The sequence below is a fragment of the Megalops cyprinoides genome, chromosome 19 (assembly GCF_013368585.1).
Source record: "Megalops cyprinoides isolate fMegCyp1 chromosome 19, fMegCyp1.pri, whole genome shotgun sequence".
Lineage (NCBI taxonomy): Eukaryota > Metazoa > Chordata > Actinopteri > Elopiformes > Megalopidae > Megalops > Megalops cyprinoides.
Genome location: NC_050601.1, coordinates 3,170,456 through 3,188,939, shown reverse-complemented (window position 1 = coordinate 3,188,939; position 18,484 = coordinate 3,170,456). Strand labels below are relative to the sequence as shown.

General features: G+C 48.7%; 1 protein-coding gene across 3 annotated transcripts in view; it reads right to left on the bottom strand.

Annotated features, from left to right (window-relative positions):
* The window catches only part of rnf213a (ring finger protein 213a), a 46,503-nt gene that overhangs the window by 13,262 nt on the left and 14,757 nt on the right, over positions 1 to 18,484 (bottom strand). For all 3 annotated transcript variants that reach the window (XM_036553389.1, XM_036553391.1, XM_036553390.1), the window contains exons 19-43: positions 17,983 to 18,135; positions 16,764 to 17,410; positions 16,194 to 16,353; positions 15,821 to 16,038; positions 15,523 to 15,660; positions 15,056 to 15,220; positions 13,295 to 14,588; positions 12,950 to 13,131; positions 12,455 to 12,610; positions 8,756 to 12,355; positions 8,440 to 8,564; positions 8,193 to 8,288; positions 7,969 to 8,093; positions 7,496 to 7,609; positions 7,189 to 7,250; positions 6,456 to 6,609; positions 5,968 to 6,103; positions 5,555 to 5,746; positions 4,563 to 4,693; positions 4,078 to 4,235; positions 2,992 to 3,201; positions 2,455 to 2,642; positions 1,602 to 1,722; positions 1,114 to 1,214; positions 348 to 530 (exon numbers count right to left, since the gene is read on the bottom strand). In XM_036553389.1, coding sequence (XP_036409282.1) covers positions 348 to 530; positions 1,114 to 1,214; positions 1,602 to 1,722; positions 2,455 to 2,642; positions 2,992 to 3,201; positions 4,078 to 4,235; positions 4,563 to 4,693; positions 5,555 to 5,746; positions 5,968 to 6,103; positions 6,456 to 6,609; positions 7,189 to 7,250; positions 7,496 to 7,609; positions 7,969 to 8,093; positions 8,193 to 8,288; positions 8,440 to 8,564; positions 8,756 to 12,355; positions 12,455 to 12,610; positions 12,950 to 13,131; positions 13,295 to 14,588; positions 15,056 to 15,220; positions 15,523 to 15,660; positions 15,821 to 16,038; positions 16,194 to 16,353; positions 16,764 to 17,410; positions 17,983 to 18,135 — 8,809 coding nt within the window. The remainder of the gene's footprint in view (positions 1 to 347; positions 531 to 1,113; positions 1,215 to 1,601; positions 1,723 to 2,454; positions 2,643 to 2,991; positions 3,202 to 4,077; positions 4,236 to 4,562; positions 4,694 to 5,554; positions 5,747 to 5,967; positions 6,104 to 6,455; positions 6,610 to 7,188; positions 7,251 to 7,495; positions 7,610 to 7,968; positions 8,094 to 8,192; positions 8,289 to 8,439; positions 8,565 to 8,755; positions 12,356 to 12,454; positions 12,611 to 12,949; positions 13,132 to 13,294; positions 14,589 to 15,055; positions 15,221 to 15,522; positions 15,661 to 15,820; positions 16,039 to 16,193; positions 16,354 to 16,763; positions 17,411 to 17,982; positions 18,136 to 18,484) is intronic.

Below are 18,484 nucleotides of genomic sequence, written 5' to 3'. Positions count from 1 at the left end.
GCCGGCACTGTGAAGCCTGACCTAAAACTGACAATCATTCGGTGATTAAATGCAAAAATCTAATGCTACTTGAACTTCACTTTGCCATATGGAAGAGTTTTTTGCCAGTGACAATGAAATAATGGCTTCTGTTCAGATGTACTGGCAGAACCAAGTTCAGAAGGTGAGATTAAAGAGGAAACATGACTGGAAAAGTCTGGCAGTTTGGGAGAGATTATGATAAAAATGAACAAATAAACAATTGTTTTTTCTGCTAAAGCAGCAGGGTGAGGCCACTGATTTCCCATCACACATTGCTGATATATCTCTCCAAAACGCATCCGCAAGAAGGAGCATCCGCTACCTACCGTATGTCCTCAGACACCCTCAGCTGGAAGTCGTCAGGAACCTCCTGTATGCAGAGCGGGCAGAACATCTGACCTGGGATCAGCCACTGCCTGATGCAGTCCAGGCAGTAGATGTGGTCACAGGGCAGGCTGGCGGGGTCCTGGGGATCCCCCATGCACACGGGGCAGGGCTGGCGCCCAAACCTGCACACACAAGAAGACGGGCAGAGAACACACTGTCACTACCCTGACAATGGCCTCTGACATCCAGTCACCACCTGAATATCCTAGCAGAGGCAAATGGAAGGTTTACACTCAAAGATGATTTGGATTTTCCACACAAATTTTACATTAAATGATAATCTGGGCAAACCCAGACCCTTTCAGATACTCTGGCAAAAATACCAGCATTTAACGACTTTTGGTTGTAATATTACTCTACTAATGAATGAGCTAGCTAATCTGGCAGAACTTTCAACACAATGGCAATGTTAGAATTAATAGTTAATTATGGTTAATGAATTCAATATAATACATTGAGTAATGAGAAGAACAGACATATTTCAGTAACTATAAACAGGAAAACATACAAATTCATTTATTTTTGTGACATTTTGAATATGAGATTTTAACTATGTGACTTCCCAGGATGAAATGTATTTTCAAGAACTTTTAAGGACCATGCGATCCATGAATTTCAAATTTGCTTTGATCAATTAGCAGGCCAGCATTACAGACAGTAATATCGCCAAGGCAAGAGTATGAGAAACAGTGGAAAGCTCCTTACTTGAAAATCCTGTCATTGGCTCCCTCTTTGCACGCCTTGAGGATGCCAATTGCAGCCAGGAAAGGCTTCTCTGTTTTGAGGTCTGAGTTCTTCTCCAGAACCTTCCGATGAAACAGAGGGAAAATTTAGCAAAGAAAAAAAAGCACATTAGCACAGAGAGAGAGAGAGAGAGAGAGAGAGAGAGGGCAAGGGCTTGGCCGAGTGGCCGAGGCCTGCATTTTGGTTTAGGAAACAGACAATTGCGCGGAAGAGCGGTTAGGGTCAGACAACCCCGGACGTGGGGGACACCAGCTCAAATCCCAGAGTGCGCTTCCAGCCGCATCCAGCAGTCCTTTACTTCAAGACTTTACCTCACTGCTCCAGTACAACACAGCCACATAAAATGGACTACAGAAATTCAGAGGTAGCACATCTCCTGTATCTCCCGTCGCCCTGCATGAGCGTGGCCGGGTTAAGCAGTGACAGAAGGAGAAGGCTAACGCGCGTACCTTTCCCAGGCCGCGGGTGTGCTCCAACACCAGCGGCCGCAGCTTCTCCTCCACGCTCTCAATGCCCAGCAGAATGCGCTCCACAAACAGAGACAGGGAAAAGATTCGGTTCCAGCCGCTCCTACAGACGAGAGGAAAAAAAGAACGAGCGGCCAGTGAGAAACTGAAAGATACCTTTCTTCTGACTTTAAGCTTTCCACAGATTTTACAGGGATTTTTCAGGTGGCCCATGGAGGCCATGTGAGATTCTGTGCACAGAAGAACGGAACACAGACGGAAAGTCACTGAAGGTAAATCAACTTTTAACTGCATAAATAAAATTAACGCTGACACCTTACAGTACAAACCAAGTCATTTGTAAAGATTTGTATTAGAGTCAGAAACTCCTTCAAGACCAAACTAAATACAATGACAGAATCACTCCACATGACATGTGAAATGATGAGTCAAGACACAGTAAAAGGCCTGTTCTTCTCTATTCCTGTCAAATTTCTCAACTTCTTTGGGCTGCTAGTCTTGCAGTTCTGGGCTACCTTTGATGCTGAATGTCTCAAACATCAAAGCTTGATTTAAAATTTTCAATTACGACAAACATGACTGTCGTACTGTGTGTCCATTCCAGAGTCAGGCAGTCCAACTGATTTCAGGGTCAAGTCTCCTGATAGGACCTTATCAGCAGGGCCAAAGTCACAAAGCAACATACAAACTAAGCTGGACAGTGAGGCAGCGGGGAGACAGTTACCTGGCAACAGCAGGGGTGGTGAGGAAGGCACCACTGTCTACGACCAAACTTGTTTTTGGATTGTTCGTTGGTTTGTTTATGATTGTCAGGGCGCGGTCAGCGGGAGCTCACCTTACAGTCTGCACCCACTCGCGGCTCCGCGGTCCATAGCGCACGGCGCTCTCCTCGGCGCAGACCAGCTCGATGGGCACCTGCAGCCGCTTCACCTGCCGCAGCCAGGCCAGCCGCTGCCCCTCGCTGTCCAGAGCTCGCGGCTCCAGGTGCTCCACGCTCGCCACCGCGGCAAAGACGTCCAGCACCTGGGCAGGGTGAGGATGGGGGGGGAAGCTCAGGTCAACTGGCTTAGACACACCAATCACACTGTACCAGGCATGGGCAGTCAAGTCACTGTCAATATCCTCAATTTATTTAATAAAAAGATTCCTATGTACTGCTTTACAGATCATTATTTACTACTTTAATATACCATAACATAGAGTTCTCCAGATCAAATCATCGTCTACCTGGTCTGAAGCTAATTTAGTAAAAAGGAAGGTCTTTTCAGCAAAGAGGAGTATCTCACTACAATCTGTATGTTAAGCCTGAATCTCCAAAGACATCTTGGCATAAGCATAATACAAAGAATTTTTCCTTTTTAGATGCGCTCACCATCTCCACCCCATCCTCGGCGTAGACGTTCCCCCTCAGGGCCTGGGCAAGCGTGGGCTCCATGGCCATCATCCTGCACAGGTTCTGCAGCCGGTTCTTAAACTGCTGGTACGCGGCGTGAATCCAGGGTAGCGAGGCGACCCCGTCTTCCGGGGGGTCCTGCTGGGCCCGAAGCTCGTTCACGCAGCAGGTCAGCGCGGTGCACATAAGCTGGGGAAGGCCGAGACAGCACACACGCTCAACGCTCAAGAGTCAACGCTCAATGCTCAAGAGTCAATGCTCAACGCTCAAGACTCAACGCTCAAGACTCAACGCTCAACGCTCAAGACTCAACGCTCAAGACTCAACGCTCAGGAGTCAACGCTCAAGAGTCAACGCTCAACGCTCAAGACTCAACGCTCAAGACTCAACGCTCAAGACTCAACGCTCAAGACTCAACGCTCAAGACTCAACGCTCAAGACTCAATTCACACCTTGCTGCGAATGACCATTGCAGGTGACTCCCACCATTCATATGATACATAAGACTGGATCTCAAAGGGGATCTGTTCCTCTCTGTGATTTCATCTAAATGAATAATTAAGGCTGCTTGAAAAGAAACAACACCTGAGCACTTGTTACTGCTTCAGTCTTTATCTTAGTTATTCAAAAAGAGTATTTTCTTACTGTACATATTGAAAATTGCAACTGTGAATAACACCCTGCTTGTGGCTCAAGGTGAAGCTCTACCTGTGGTGTCAATTCAAAGGTGTCAGTTAGCCGACAATTTCCTATACTTCTCTTTAATACCTGGCATGGACCTGAGCATTGATTTCCTTGTGAGTAACATATTTATTCTTTTATGTCCCCCATTCAATCCATCCTTACATCATTCCATGTATGTGTCCTGCACTACTCTTGTGGTTTGTTGTTCCGGAGTCAAATTCCTTGTATGTCTAAAAGCATACCTGGTCAATAAAGTCTGATTCTCATTCTGGTCAGTGAAAAATTGAAAAAAATGGGGTGCAACTCCGCACATTTCTATTTGAAAAATATTTTTACACAGCAGAAATTCATTTCATTTCATTGACAAAATCAGCCACCTACCTGCAGCTCCCCCTCTGAGGTCACCTTCATCGTCATGGAGACAAAATCCAAAAGGTAGCGCTGGAAGAACTCCGTCTGCATGTCCTCCCCGGCCTCGGCCACATACCGGCCCAGGGGCGTCCTCCAGAAGAACTCCTCAAACTGCCGCATGGTGTGGCCTTTCCGGAAAAAAAAGGAAAGCAAGAACATTCAGAGACCGCACACAGCACAGGCCTCAGAGACTGAACCGGCAGCATAGTATAGTGGATAAGGAGCAGGACTTGTAACCAGAAGGTTGCCGCTTTAATTCCCCAGCACTGCTGCTGTACCCTTGGGCAAGGTACTTAACCCACAGTTGGTCCAGTAAATATCCAGCTGTATAAATGGGTAACATTGTAAAAACCTAGTAAATAGATTTAAGTTTCTCTGGATTAGAACGTCTGCTAAATGCCAATAATGTAATGTAATGAGTGGCATATTGAGGTCTAACTGTGCTCAGACCTCACCTTCCCGCTGCAGGGCGTGGACCCACAGCTCGTCCAGGTAGTCCCTGATCCTCCAGCTGAAAGGCGTCCTGCAGCCCTCGTCCAGGTCCGCCGCGATGGAGCTCTGGACCAGGATGGTCTTTGGCTCGGAGCTGCGTGGAAAGGCCTTTGGTTAGAACCCACGGGTGTTCTTTCACCAAACATTAATTTAAAAGATTGGTGGAGGGGTAAAAAAAATCCAGCGAATACTTTAAACAAATCTTGGGTGAGTAATTACTCTCCGGAAAATATAACCAAGTAGTTATAAATCAGCCAAGTGAAAGCCATCTATTTTATGCATGTTTGGCAGGTCCAGCCAAATACTTTCACTAGAATTCATTTTGTCAAACTGATTAAATCCTGCCCACTTGACCATTTCACTAATAATATACAAATGTAAAATGATAGTTACAGTGAATGAGCAACAGTTAAAGGTACAGGACGTTAAAAGAATTTTTAATTAAGGGTTGATTTTGTAGTAAGAGGTCATGTTGTTTATGTGTAAGAGATCATCTGACAATAAGTCCCAGATGGAGCCCCTTTTTGATAGATGTATACATCCAACACCAGCTACGCCCCCCCGGGCTCAGAGTCCTCTTTCAGGTAGACAGGAATGCCCCAGCAGAGCAGGGCTGAAGATCCAGTCAGTCAGAACTATCGGCATGTTGGTCATGTGACCTCAAATCCCCTTCAGCTCTCAGCCTCACAAGGGCTGGATAAAAAGTATTGTCTTTATATTTCATTCCAGTTGGAAGGCAGAAGCTGCACATATTTACACACACACACACACACACACACACACACACACACACACACACACACACACACACACACACACACACACACACACTTCACTGCTGAAGGATAAAGCAGAAAAATAAAACTCTCAAACTCCTACTGACAGGACTGCACTAATCCCACTATGCCTCTAGACCCTAACAGGAATGCAGCGTGGTCAGGAGCAGGTCACCTACTTGCGGTCCACCCTGGAGTAAGGAACGTCCAGCAGCTTCTCGTTCCCGAAGATGTCCAGCCACAGCTTCTTGAGCGGTTCCCCGGTGTTGCCGTCCAGCAGCAGGTCGAGGTTGCGGTCTCGGTCGATGACGGAGACTAGCTGGGCCAGCAGAGGAGTGACCACAGCCTGCACCCGCTTCCACAGGGTGTGTCTGGCAGGACAGCATTCATTTTCTACATTAAACTAGCCGTTTTAATAGCATAGGATAAATCCCAATTTCATCAGCAAAGAAGCTGCGGTATTGATGCGGTTCACCTATATTTGATCATCCATAACAAAACACAGCATTTCGTGATCATGTCGCATCCAATCATGTCGCGCTATGAGACTTGTAGGGCCGCCCACAGTGATGACCTCACAGCCTTCCCTCACCTGAACGTCCCGCCCTCCTGCAGAGCGTCGATGTTGGACGCCTCCTTGAACACCCAGTTCTTGGGCGAGAGGGTGTTGCCATCGTGGGTCACCAGCAGGGAGTGGAGACGTCTCTTCAGGGTTTTCAAAAACACAGCTGCCACACATACAAACCCGGGTAAACACACGTCTGCACTGAAGACTAACAGCTTGCCAATTCAACACATTTTCCCCCATAAACGATGCACATAATCAAAAAAGTTCCAACTAAGAGAATGACACTGACATTTGACAGCCATTATAATGACGAACCCAGGGAAAGTGGTTATGATCCCTGACAGGGCAACTTACTTGGTGTGTACCCAGTAAATCAATTAAATACCATTCCGATACTGCTATTTTCCCCAGGCAACTTTAAACTAGTTCAAACTGAACACACATGTTGAGTGGCAACTGCAAGGCAGACTATCGATCATGTTGTAGGACAGAAACGAGGATGACGGCGGCACCTTTCAGCTCCTCGCCTTCAGCCAATAGCGACAGCAGGATCTCCACCCTCCTGGTGCTGCGGGCCCCGCCCTCGCCCTGGTCCCTGAGCACACCCACGGCGCTCTGCACGCAGCTACGCACCAACGCCGTGGTGTCCAGGATGTCCTCCCAACCCTGCCGTGACAACACCGCACAACACCTCAGAGAAAACACTGGGCATCAGTGTAGCATAGCGGATAAGGAGCAGGACTTATAACCGAGAGGTGCGATGCCCTGCTAGGACACTGCTGCTGTACCCTTGGTCCAGGTACTTAACCCACAGTTGCCTCAGTAAATATCCAGCTGAATAAATGGATAACATTGTAAAAAACTGTAACCGATAAGTCGCTCTGGATAAGAGCGTCTGCTAAATGCCTCTAATGTAATGTAATGTAATGTAATGTATGGAAGTTACGTTTTCAAACAGGCACTGCTGCCAGTCAAGGCACTGAGTCAGACGAGGAATTTAGCGAGGCTCCAGAAAGACAACCAATCCACAGAAACTCAACTTTAAATTTGCAGGCATGCCTCCTTTAAGGAAATTTAATTTAAAGTAAAATTAGGTCTAACAAAATGTGGGTTTGAAATCAAAATACACACGATGCTTTAGGCCATGTTGGAGTACAGTAAAGCTCCATCTCAGGGAGACTTGAACAACATACGCTGAGAGGGAGAACTATGGATGTACAGCCAGCACAGCCTTCAGCAACTCACCGTTTGCTCCGAGTGCTCTTCAGGCTCTTCTCTCTCTGTGTACATGTCCTCCACCTCCATTGCTGAGAGACAGATTTAAAAATGAAGACGTTTAACACTGCTATCTTGACAACTACACCACAATGACTCTTATTCATAAACATTACTGAAAGTAATGCGACATAACATTGGGTTAAGGTGTTGTCAGCTAATGTTATGGACAGGTCGCTGACTAACTTTTTTTGTCAGTTAAGACGACTTGACACATATCAACTGAACAACCCTTAACAGCATTCCTTAGAGTGGAAAACGACAATTGTTCATTTACCTTCCTCCCTTTCCTCAAAGAGCTGGCTGATAGTTAGACCTCTCAAGGCCTTGATGTCTGAGACAATGTCCTTTGACCTTCTGAGGTCATCGATGTGGACAGACTTCCAGGGGCCTATATGAGAGAAGGAGACGCTGTTAAGTGAACCTGTCATTTGACCCATTTCTATGGCTTTATAGTGTACATATGTCAAACAGCATTTCATGTACTCACAGCTAATGTGTAGTGAGCATTATAACAAAACATGGTAGCCATATTATCACCCAAGAGGGTGCTATACACTCACAATAGGTATCGTTAATGAAGAGAAGGCACCACTTCATGTTAAAATTCTCTAAACTGCTTACGAGAAAAAATGTAAATATATCAAAGCAAGCCGTAATTTTTCATTATCATGAAGTAAAACCATCAAATATGTTGCCACATTAAATGCATCCGTTTGTCCAGCCTCAGTTTTGAACACCATGTCTAACCTCCATGAAATCCAACATATGAAGTCCCTCCTTCCATTCTCGGCAGCTTGGTGATGAAGTACACAAACACTTTCCCCTTCATCTCCTCAAATCTTGATTTGTTGATTTCATTGATGGCAGAATACCTGAAAGAAACAATCACAATTCACAAAGTAAAAGAGTCTAAATCCATCTGCTTATAGAGCTGAAGCCGGAGAAATCCAGATGGTATCGAGAGCACTTACTTTGCGGATGCAATGAGGTTTGCACTCTGGGAGCCTTCATTAAAATCCGTCTGAATGATGAGCACTCTGTATCCTGATGTAGAATCTAGAAAATGCCTAAAAACACCAAAAAAAGATATATTCGTTTATTATGGTCAAATAAGTTTTGTGAGTGATGTAATGGTAAAATGGCAACTATGAAAGGTCAAAAATCTCAGAACAGGAAATTATGTCACACACAGAGGAACTGATGCCATCTGGAGCATACCTAATCTTTTTGAGGAAGGAGTGCTCGGTGTCAAACTGCTGTAACGAGAGGAGCTCGATGTTGCCAGTGGCCTCCTGGAGTGCTCCGATATCTGACACCGTCAAAAGCCTGGAGAACGTTGTCACCTCCAAAGAAAAATTCAAACATATGTATCTGGAGTGGAAAAACTGATGTTGCATGTACAAGACTGCTGTCTTAACAAGCTGGAACCCACGCTAGAATTGCAGTTAGGGTGTGCTTTTGAAACAGAGAATTACATGCCTATGCTTAAGATGTGCAATGATCTTGCTCCTTTTGCACTGGTGGAGCCTCTTACCTCAGTGAAGGAGGCATAGCACCACTCTTCCTGCTGGGTGTGAGAGAGGATGAATTCAGCCAGGGAGCTGTGCTTCTGTTCCTCAAAGTACATCTGGGCCAGGTGCTCGGTCTCCACCCTGGAGAGGGTGGTACAGTCCAGCCGCACCACCGAATCTGGCGTGGCACAGTCCAGCAGGACGAGCTTAGCCTCGTCCAAGACTCTCTGACCGTCCAAGATCTCTGACTCTCCCCTCAGCTTCTCGGTCACCTGCAGGATCACTGAGGCGCAGGTGTCGGAATGGTAGCCCACGAACACGTCGGCAGGCACGTACTTGTGCGTATTTGGGGCCATTGAGTGCTGGCTGCTGAGGGCGATGAACTTCCCCACCCACTTCTCCAGCTCTTTGACGATTTCCTTCTGGTCACTCTTGAGGACCGTGTTGATGTCCAGGTAGTGTTTCTCCAGCCGGTTGATGAGGGGGATGGGGAACTGCTTGTAGACCACCTCTTTCTCCTCAATGACTATGAGCCTGAAGTCTTTGTGCACCCTGCACTTGACGCGGTGGGTCCCAAGTCCCAAGTCCACATACTTCTGGCCCCCCAGAGAAACATAGTACTGGTTGAGAGCATCATAGAGGCTTTCATAGAGATTCTGCAGGTTCAAGAGCACAATAGTCTGACCAGTCTCCATACAGATCTTCACCCGGTTGATGTTACGGCAGATCTGGGTGTATTCCTGGTCCTTGGGGAAGCTCGAGCCGAAGATTATTTCCGGCTGGCGCTGGTCGGTGAAGAACGTCTGCTGCAGAATCTGGAGGGCGGCATAGTTCTTGGTCAGGACCAGCAGGTAGCGGCACTCGTCATCCTGGCCAATGGCTAAGATGTTCTGCCGCACCAGCTCGATGGCGCTGATGCTGTCCAGGTTCGGATTGATGTGCAGTCGGGAGGTGAAGACGGTCACCGCGTCGACGTCGTCCTTGCCGCTGAAGTTCCTCAGAACAGCTTCCACCATCTGCTCCGGACTGGGCCTCTGGTCCGTGGCTCGGGTGATGGCAAACACCATCTTAATCAAGCTGTAGTAATCCCGCAGGCCAAAGAACCCTTTGCCCTGTTTCCGACAGATGTTCAAATAGGCCCGGGCGAATGGCTGAAAGTAGTCTCGGACCTTCTCCAGAATCATCTTGTCCGAAGAGCATATTCCCTTTGCACTTTCTATCAGTTCCTTTTCATCCGGGTCACCACGGGATACGAAAATTCCTCGGTTCATCTTTGCGGGGTCCAAGGCCCAGTTGGAGATGCCGATGAAGCCGACCTTCTTGTGGGGTAGCGGCTCGTCATCGATGCAGCCTTCCTCCAGCAAGGGATGGAGCGTTTTCAGGGGCATTTTGGGGGAGTCCTCTGCCAGGCCGATCTCATCCAGCACCACCACGGAGATGTACTCCTTCAGGTTCTTGCCCTCCTGGAAGCGGGCGCACTGCTTGAAGGTGTTGATGATGCCCTCTGGTGTTGAGTGTGGGCTACACTGGAAGGACACCAGGTGAATCTGCTTCAGCCTTTTGTACAGCTCAGAATGAGCCGCCTGGCCCTGCATGGCATCCGCAACCAAGGTCTTAGACAGGGACTTTGAGCTCCCAGGTTTCCCCACCAGGAAGAGTGGGATCCGTAACTCGATGCAGATCACCATCATGAAGACGTTCTCTTTCAAAGCGTTGTTCCTCGCTATGGTTTCCCCGAGAGGGACGCCGCTCAGGAGCAGGTCTTGCATGATTGAGATCTCCTGCATGACTTTCTGTGGGTTGTACGATTCAGGCAGGTGCTTGCAGATTTTGGCCCGGTACTTGTCTTTGTTCTCCAAGCAGGCGTGGTAGCAGACGCCCACAGCCATCACCAGTGACCACACGACCGGATCGCGTTCATCTGCGGATCTCTGCATTCTCCCGCTCTTCTGGACCCTGTCCAAAAACGCTGCGAGCTCGGCCAGCAGCATGCGGTGCTGGGAGTAGAACCAAACAAAAGCTTGCATGCAGCGCTCCACATCCCTGAGACTGACAAAGCTGCATTCGTCTTTCCTCGTTCTCATGTACTTCTGCGAGGAGGACAAGACGTTTGTGATCATTTGAATGTAGCGCGCGTTGATCGCGTTGGTCTCAATGACCCTCTGGACTATCTGCTGGATGTACATCTTTTCGGTGTGGTCGTTGAGCTGTCCAAAGTCCCACACTAAGGGGATCATGCTCGGGGGCAGAGCCTGAACCCTGTACACCAACTGACGGAGGGGGATGGACCCCAGTTTTTCGTCAGTCTCCTCGGCTCGGACTCTGTACCCCAAACCGGCGGATTCCAGCCGTCGGATCATCTCGTCCGAGTGTTTCCTGTAGGGGTTGCACGCGGCGATGATCTGCAGGCCCGCGTGTGAGGTCAGACGCTCCCCCTCCACCGTGCCGTCACAGAGGACCTCCTTGATGCTGCTGACGGCTTCCGTGGTGTTGGCCTCGTCAAAGAAGAGCACAGAGTCGAAACCGTAGTCCTGCTTGTTGGTGTAAGCTATGGCCTCCGCCTCCCTCACCTTGTTGTAGATCATGTCCGAGGTGGTCCCCCCATGAACCTTGATGAGCTTCATGTTCTCCGTGGCGACGCCGCTCCTCCGCAGCTCACAGAGGAACTTGATGAGCCGCGTCTTCCCACAGCCCGTCTCCCCCATGATAATGACGGGGATGCCGCAGCGGAAGCGCATATGGATGGCCAGCATCTTCAGGATGTTGTCAGTGGTGAGCTCGTAGGTCTCGTCGGGGTCCAGCGGCCACTGGATGCCCAGCACGTTGCACAGACGCTCGATCTTCTCGCCCCTCGGCAGCTGGTCGAAGTCGATGTTGAACGGCACCCGCTGCAGCTTGAGGCCCTCGTACAGCTCCCTGCTCATGACGTTCCTCTTGATGACCGTCTTCCCCGAGGGGTCGACCGCATCCACCCCGTTCTGCTCGTTCACCTGCAGGTAAAAGCCGATGAACGTCATGGAGATGTGGTCGTCGTTGAAGAAGATGTAGGGGTGCGGCTCCGATTCCCAGCGCTTCCGGATGCGGAAGGGGGCCAGGTCCGCCTCGCTGACGCCGGTCAGGTCCATCTGCTGCCTCCCGGGGCTCTGATCGGAAATGCTGAGCGAGGGTGTGGCAAAATCCTTCGCCATCATAATCATGAAGTCAACCACAAAGTTCTTGAAGCCCTGCAAGGTGTCCCCTGTGAAGTCCACCTGGCAGAAGACAGACGTCTCGCAGTCTCGCAGCTGCAAGTTGAGGAACCACGCAAAGTTTCTCAGCTCCGCCCATGACGGATCCACGATGCCACAGTAGACGAAAAACATCTGCATGCACTCCACATGGGTCCCTTCAACGCCTTGATACATAAAGTTGTCCAGATTGTCACCGTTGTGGAACCTTTTTAGATACTGGTAAGGTCTTTGGTAGGCTTCACTTCTGAACTCCTGGTCATCCATGAGTGGGTCTTCGACCTTATCCATGGTGGGGTCATCCCGCATCCTCATCTCTGTTTCCAGGACCTCTTTTGGGGGGCGGCAGAAGATTTTTGGGAAGACATCCAGGAAGGCAAAGTGTACATTTGTATTCTGCAATTAAGAGGGCAAAAACAAATTAATTAAGGTTTCCAAAGGACATGCGTGACAACAGCCACGGAGAAGTAAAATGGAGAAGTGAAAAAGACTTACAGCTCTTGCACTGTTTCTGGGAACATTTTCTGTGGATTGCAAGATCTCAATGACATACAAGTGCTTGTTGCTGCACTTCCACATCCGGCCTTCAGAATCCATCAGATAGCGCAGCACCAGCAGCTTGAACAGAAATTCATACAAGCCTTTCTGCACCTGCAATAGTAAGAATACAAAGCAATGTTGATGAAACATGACACAAGCCAAATGGTTTGCTTCAAAGAACAAAAGACTTAAGGGGATGTCTGGTGAAAAATAAAAATGGGCTATATTTTATGAAATGTGCCTTCATTCCAGACTGAGCAATTTTGAAACCACGTCCTTTAAGAACAAACCTGACAACACTGTTTATTAAGGATTATTTCTGTCCTAGTTTTGTTTTAGTCAGTGTGTCACTTCAGTGTCTAAACAATAAAACCAGTACATATCATAAGCCATATCAAAGCGGTTTTTCTGTCAGGATATCTGTAAAATTGCGTACTGCAAGACACTTACTGAGGATGTGACATCTAAATGGAAGATTGTGAGCTCCTTTTTCTTGGGGGTGTTCAGCAAGGACTGAAGGATGATATTCTCATCAACGCTGGGCTCAATCAAACGGATGCATTTGAGCAGCGAGGGCCTCTTGGTATTTTTTTTCAGGTCCTCATACAACCTCTGAATATACAGGGATTTACCTGAAAGCACAAACAAGATTTTAGTCGCCTGAGCAAAGCATCTGCATTCATAACGCGTAAAGCCAAGCACACAAAATTGTTAATCATACAATCACAATTTTGCCATCTCGTCAGGTCAGAACCGCATTCAACTTCAGACAGGACACTGATTTGACCTACTGACCCACTCCAGCTCTTTTGGATGACACGATCCCAACAAACAGCCTGTCCCGGAACACGGAGGCGGCGCTGGGCAGATCCAATGGGACTCTGTAGTGATGGAACAGGTAGCTCTGTATCTGGTCCAAGGGTTCGAGGGGCACCATGTGCAGCCGGTACTGGCTGAAGGCGGAGGGAATGTAGGCGTGCTCTCGGTCAGCGCTGCAGATGATCACCAGCTTGTAGTCCTTCCGGCACTGCATCTCCAGCCGCTGGAAGAGCTGCTCCATCCTGAAGCTCACCTCGTAGGCCAGCTCCTCAGCGTACAACAGGGTGTAGATCTTCTCGCCCCTGTAGCCAGCCGTGAGGCAGCGCCTCAGGAACAGCTCCACCAGCTCGTACGGTGTGGCGGCGGTGCACAGGAGCACCTCATCACAGGTGGGGAGCGGCTCGCCTTTGCTGCTCATGTAGATGCTGACGCAGGACGCCAGCACTTCCGCCCGGGGGCAGATGACGAGGTTCGGGCGCCCGCACGCCAGGCCTTTCGGCAGGACCCTTCGAACAGCGTTCTCCTTCCTCTCCACGATAATCACCTCCTCCTCTTCCTCCTCTTCGTCCTCTTGGTTGGCAAGTATTTCCAAGAGCCGCCCGAGGCTTCTAATGTCCAAGGAGTCCGGGAGAAACTTCTGCATGTCTCTCATGTATGCGTTCCACACCAGGTCTAGTTTTCCTGAGCCGCTAGCCTGGTCCACAAGACTTGGCAGGTCAACAGGGGGGAGGTCACCTTCTCCCGCAAACGCTGGACCCACCTCCATGCTGTTAGTGATCTCCACGAAGGTCTGAAAGTCAATATCCTCATTTCTTTCCGGCTCCTTGGTGAGGATCTCATACTGAAGACTGTGCCACGTCTGCCTCAGGTGATTGACGCCGCAGTTGGGCTTGACGAAGGAGAGCACCATCAGAACTTGGTCGTCCACCTTCCTCACGTTCTGCTGGGTCAGGCTGCTGCAGAGGTAGACGAGCTGCTCGGCGGTGTAGTAGTTGAGGTAGTAGTGCTGGGATCTCTGCTGGTCCATGAAGTTCCGCCAGAACTTCAAGCACCTCTCCATCTTCTTACAGAGCTCAGGCAGCTGCTCCAGCACGCTGCCCCTCACCATCAGCTCGCCCACGGGGCCGGCCAGGTTGAAGTCCATGATGATGCTCGCCTCCTCGCTGAGGGTGCTGCAGTTGATGTTGGCTTCCCAGTGCCTGAACAGCGGGTTCCCGGCAGCGTACAGATCGACGAAGGCCGCAGCCAGTCTCTGAACACCAGCGAAGACCTGAGACACATAACAGAAAAGAAGATGTTTTAACTATTAACCGTCACCACACCTTCACTAAAGACTACAGAAAGGTGCAAGTGACACACAGAGCAGAGATCAGTAGACAAGAAGGTGGTGTAGTGGTTCAATTACTGCATTCCTGAGTTTAAACCACACACTGGACAAAGCTCAGACGTGCAGGCTTTGCCTTCACTGTACAGTATCAGTATTCCGTTCCATTACATTACATTATATTTATTCGGCAGACGATTTTATCCAGTGCAACTTCCATCATAATAGTACATAGGTGCATCCATTCAAATTCAATGAGCAACAGTGTCAGACCAGGCTAACAACACTCCCAGAGCAGTGAGAGTGAGCATAACACCATTCAAGCCCTACCATAAGTTAATCTCACTAGACAAGGGAAGCCAAGCATACTGCCATATGCTACCATGTTCCAGCCTGGAAAACGGCACATTTACCTCTGCAAAGTGGTCCACCTCCCCCTGGCCCTGTTCCCCTTTCCCGGACATGAGCATCAGCTTGTTCTGCAGCTCTCGCAGGTCCTCCAGCGAATAGGAGCGCACCTCCTGCCCCTCCTCGTGCTCCTCCAGCATCTGCAGCTTCAGAGCTGTGTCCAGACTCAACTGGCCAATAGAAAACAAGCTCAAGATCACAACACAGTTCCACAAGGGTGCAGCTCAAAGCAGGATACTACAGTAAATACAGTACATACGATCAGGAGGAAGAACGATCTTGATGGAGAGAGTTCGGTTTTATTGAGGGTAACAGACCTCTTTTGTGACGGAGATACAGTTGTGGCAAAACATGACATTTGGAGAGGAAAAGATCAGCAAAAATATGTAAGTGCGATGTATGTGATATTAAATCAGATTACTCCGAAGGGATATTAAGACCTATAACATCTACAGATAAAGAGCAGACAAACCCTCTTCTGGTTTTGCGCGCTGATGATGTAAATGCCTTTCTTGTTGATGGCTGATGCCAGGGAAAGGGACGACAGTTCCACAGATCCGTGGCTGTCTTTCACCGTCTTCAGCCACTCCAGGTGGCGAGCAGTATCCCGCTGAAAAAACAGGGGGACAAACACCGACTCAGCTCAACAGTCTTGATTTCGCAATCCACACATTGCTCTGGGAAACAGGCGTGCAAGTCCAACACAAACGTGACCTTTCATTTGCGTGTTAAAAGACAGACACTCTCAACACTCAAACTAACAACCTTACCAGCTTCTTGGGGAGATTGTGATCATTGTCGAGTGCCTTCCACAGTTTTTTCAGCGTGTCTTTGAAGGCCTGGAAACCTGCCTCAGGCTTCAGCTCGTAGAGCATCGGGGAGTAGCCGAGGACAGCGTCATGGAAACAGGCAACGCGGTCAACGTCCAGGTCATTCTCTCCGGCAGAGATGGAGGCCAGGTCCACAAACACTTTCAGCTCATTAATATCTACAGTATGGACACAAGAATATGTTTAATCCCTCCACACCACACAGGAAATAAACCCTGGATCCTTACGACAGTGAATGAAAACTGAAGCCTAGACACTTTTTTTTTAAAATTTATTTTCCATTTTACGTTTTGTCCACCTGTCCAACTCTCACCTTCCAGGGCCTCTTTGACCCACATGACGAAGTTCTTCCTCTCCCCAAGCTCCTGAAGGCACTGTCTGCGTGACTCAGTGATGTCTACCAGGACCTTCTTGGCGTGTATCAAGTTATGATCAATGCGATCCAGACTCTCCTTTTTAAAGTTCACATCAGCCTGGACACAGAAGACAAAAAATAACACAGATCTGAGAGGGTCTTTCTGATCACATGGTATTGTTTGTACATAATCACAAACAAAAAATCTATGGGAGTGGCAGTGCAGCATCGTGGTTAAGGAGCAGGACTCGTTGCCAAACTGTTGCTGGTTTGATTCCCTGCTGGGGCATTGCTGCTATTGCTTTGATTCCCTGCTGGGGCATTGCGACTATTGTAAGTCGCTCTGGAGAAGAACATTTGCTAAATGCCAATAATGTAATGTACTGTAAAATCTGAAGTATTAAAAGCATAAAAAGATCTGCAAATTTGAATTAATTCATTTTAATTAATCAATTAATAACCCGATTCACTTTATAGAATAGCACTGTACAAAGACAGGAGAGAAGGTGAAGTTTTTGCATCACTTACAACTTGAAGCAGCCTCTCCAGGACCTGGAAATCCCCCTGCAGACAGAGTGTCTGCTGCACCTTCTTAATGACCAGGGCCGACTCCACGGCCAGGTGGATCTCGTGGTACTGCTCGATCTGCTGGATCCGCCGCTGGATCCAGTTGGTCTCTGTGGAGCGATCCGTCCTGCACATGATCTCCAGCTCCTCCCTCAGGTCTTCATACTTCCCCTTGTAGGCCTCGAAGATGACATCCACTTCCTCCAGCCTGAGACTGCCCTCTTTCAGATCTGAGTAGATTGTCTGGTATTTACCGTAGCTCGGCTGATAAATGTCAGCGTATATCACGCTGGGCGTGGCCAATGGCTCAAGCTGTTGCTCTCCCTCCTCATCACTGTAATCGTCCTCATCATCTTCCTCTTCATCCTGGTTTCTCCTGGACAGGTGCTTTGCCTGATTCTCCCAGCACATCTTGAAAATGTAGCTGTCCTTCAGCATGTGCAAGACCCCCGCCATCTCCCTTGTGTCTTCGTGAAGATCGAAGTAGGTGACCACGCCCGTCTTGGCGGTGGCGAGCTCATCGAGCTGATGAACCTCCATGAACTGGTCCAGGGTCATTGCCTCGATGTTTGTGTGGTGCCTTGCCTCCAGGCCATGCAGGCCATCGACTGCAAAGTGATACACAAGGATGGATTAATAGTATGAATGAATAGTATGAATAGTATGAATGAATAGTATGAATAGTATGAATAGGATTAATAGTAGGCATGTGTATAACTGCTTTGCACCCCTTCCTCAGTCAGCCATGACGGACTATACAGATGGTACCAGGCTCTTGGCCCCTAAGAGACACCTTAGACAAAAGCGTGTCTCTGCAAAATCCCACAAACAGTTCTCCACAATAATTTAGGACATACACACACATATACCTGTGATGTGCTCCTGGAGTTTCTCTCTCTCTCTCTCTCACACTCACACACACACACACACTCACACACACTCACACACACACACACACACACACACACACACACACCTGTAACCTGCTCCTGGACACTCTCTCTCTCTCTCACACTCACTCACACACACACACACACACACACACACACACACACACACACACACACACACACACACACCTGTAACCTGCTCCTGGACACATTCTCTCTCTCTCTCTCTCACACACACACACACACACACACACACACACACACACACACACACACACACACACACACACCTTTGATGTGCTCCTGCAGCTTGCGGCACATGCTGATGAGGCTGTCCACCAGCTCCCTCTCGTGGTAGACGGCTTTCACCTCCTCCTGCCTCCACTGCAGCAGCCTCCGCATGGACGCGCTGTCCTTGCACCGCTCGCTGTCCGAGAGGCAGTCTGCACACAAAGTACACAAACAGAGGTTTTCTCACCTCACTTACTGCACTGTAACCCACCTCTCAACCCGCCTGCAACCCTGCTCCGCGCAGCTTTTTGCGTTAATTTTTCTCTATAGAATGTATAAATTCTATAAATTCTATCAATGCATAAATGCTTTCAGACGGTAGGAGTATTATCCCACTCTGTGCTCCCGTGACAGATGTAAGGTAGTACACTTAGCTTCTGTTGCTTCTGTCATACCACACAAGTTAAGTTGTGGCAGGGCTTGAAAAGTGTTATGCTCACACTCACTGGTCTGGGAGTGCTGTTAACCTGGTCTGACACTGTTGCTCATTTATCTTGAATG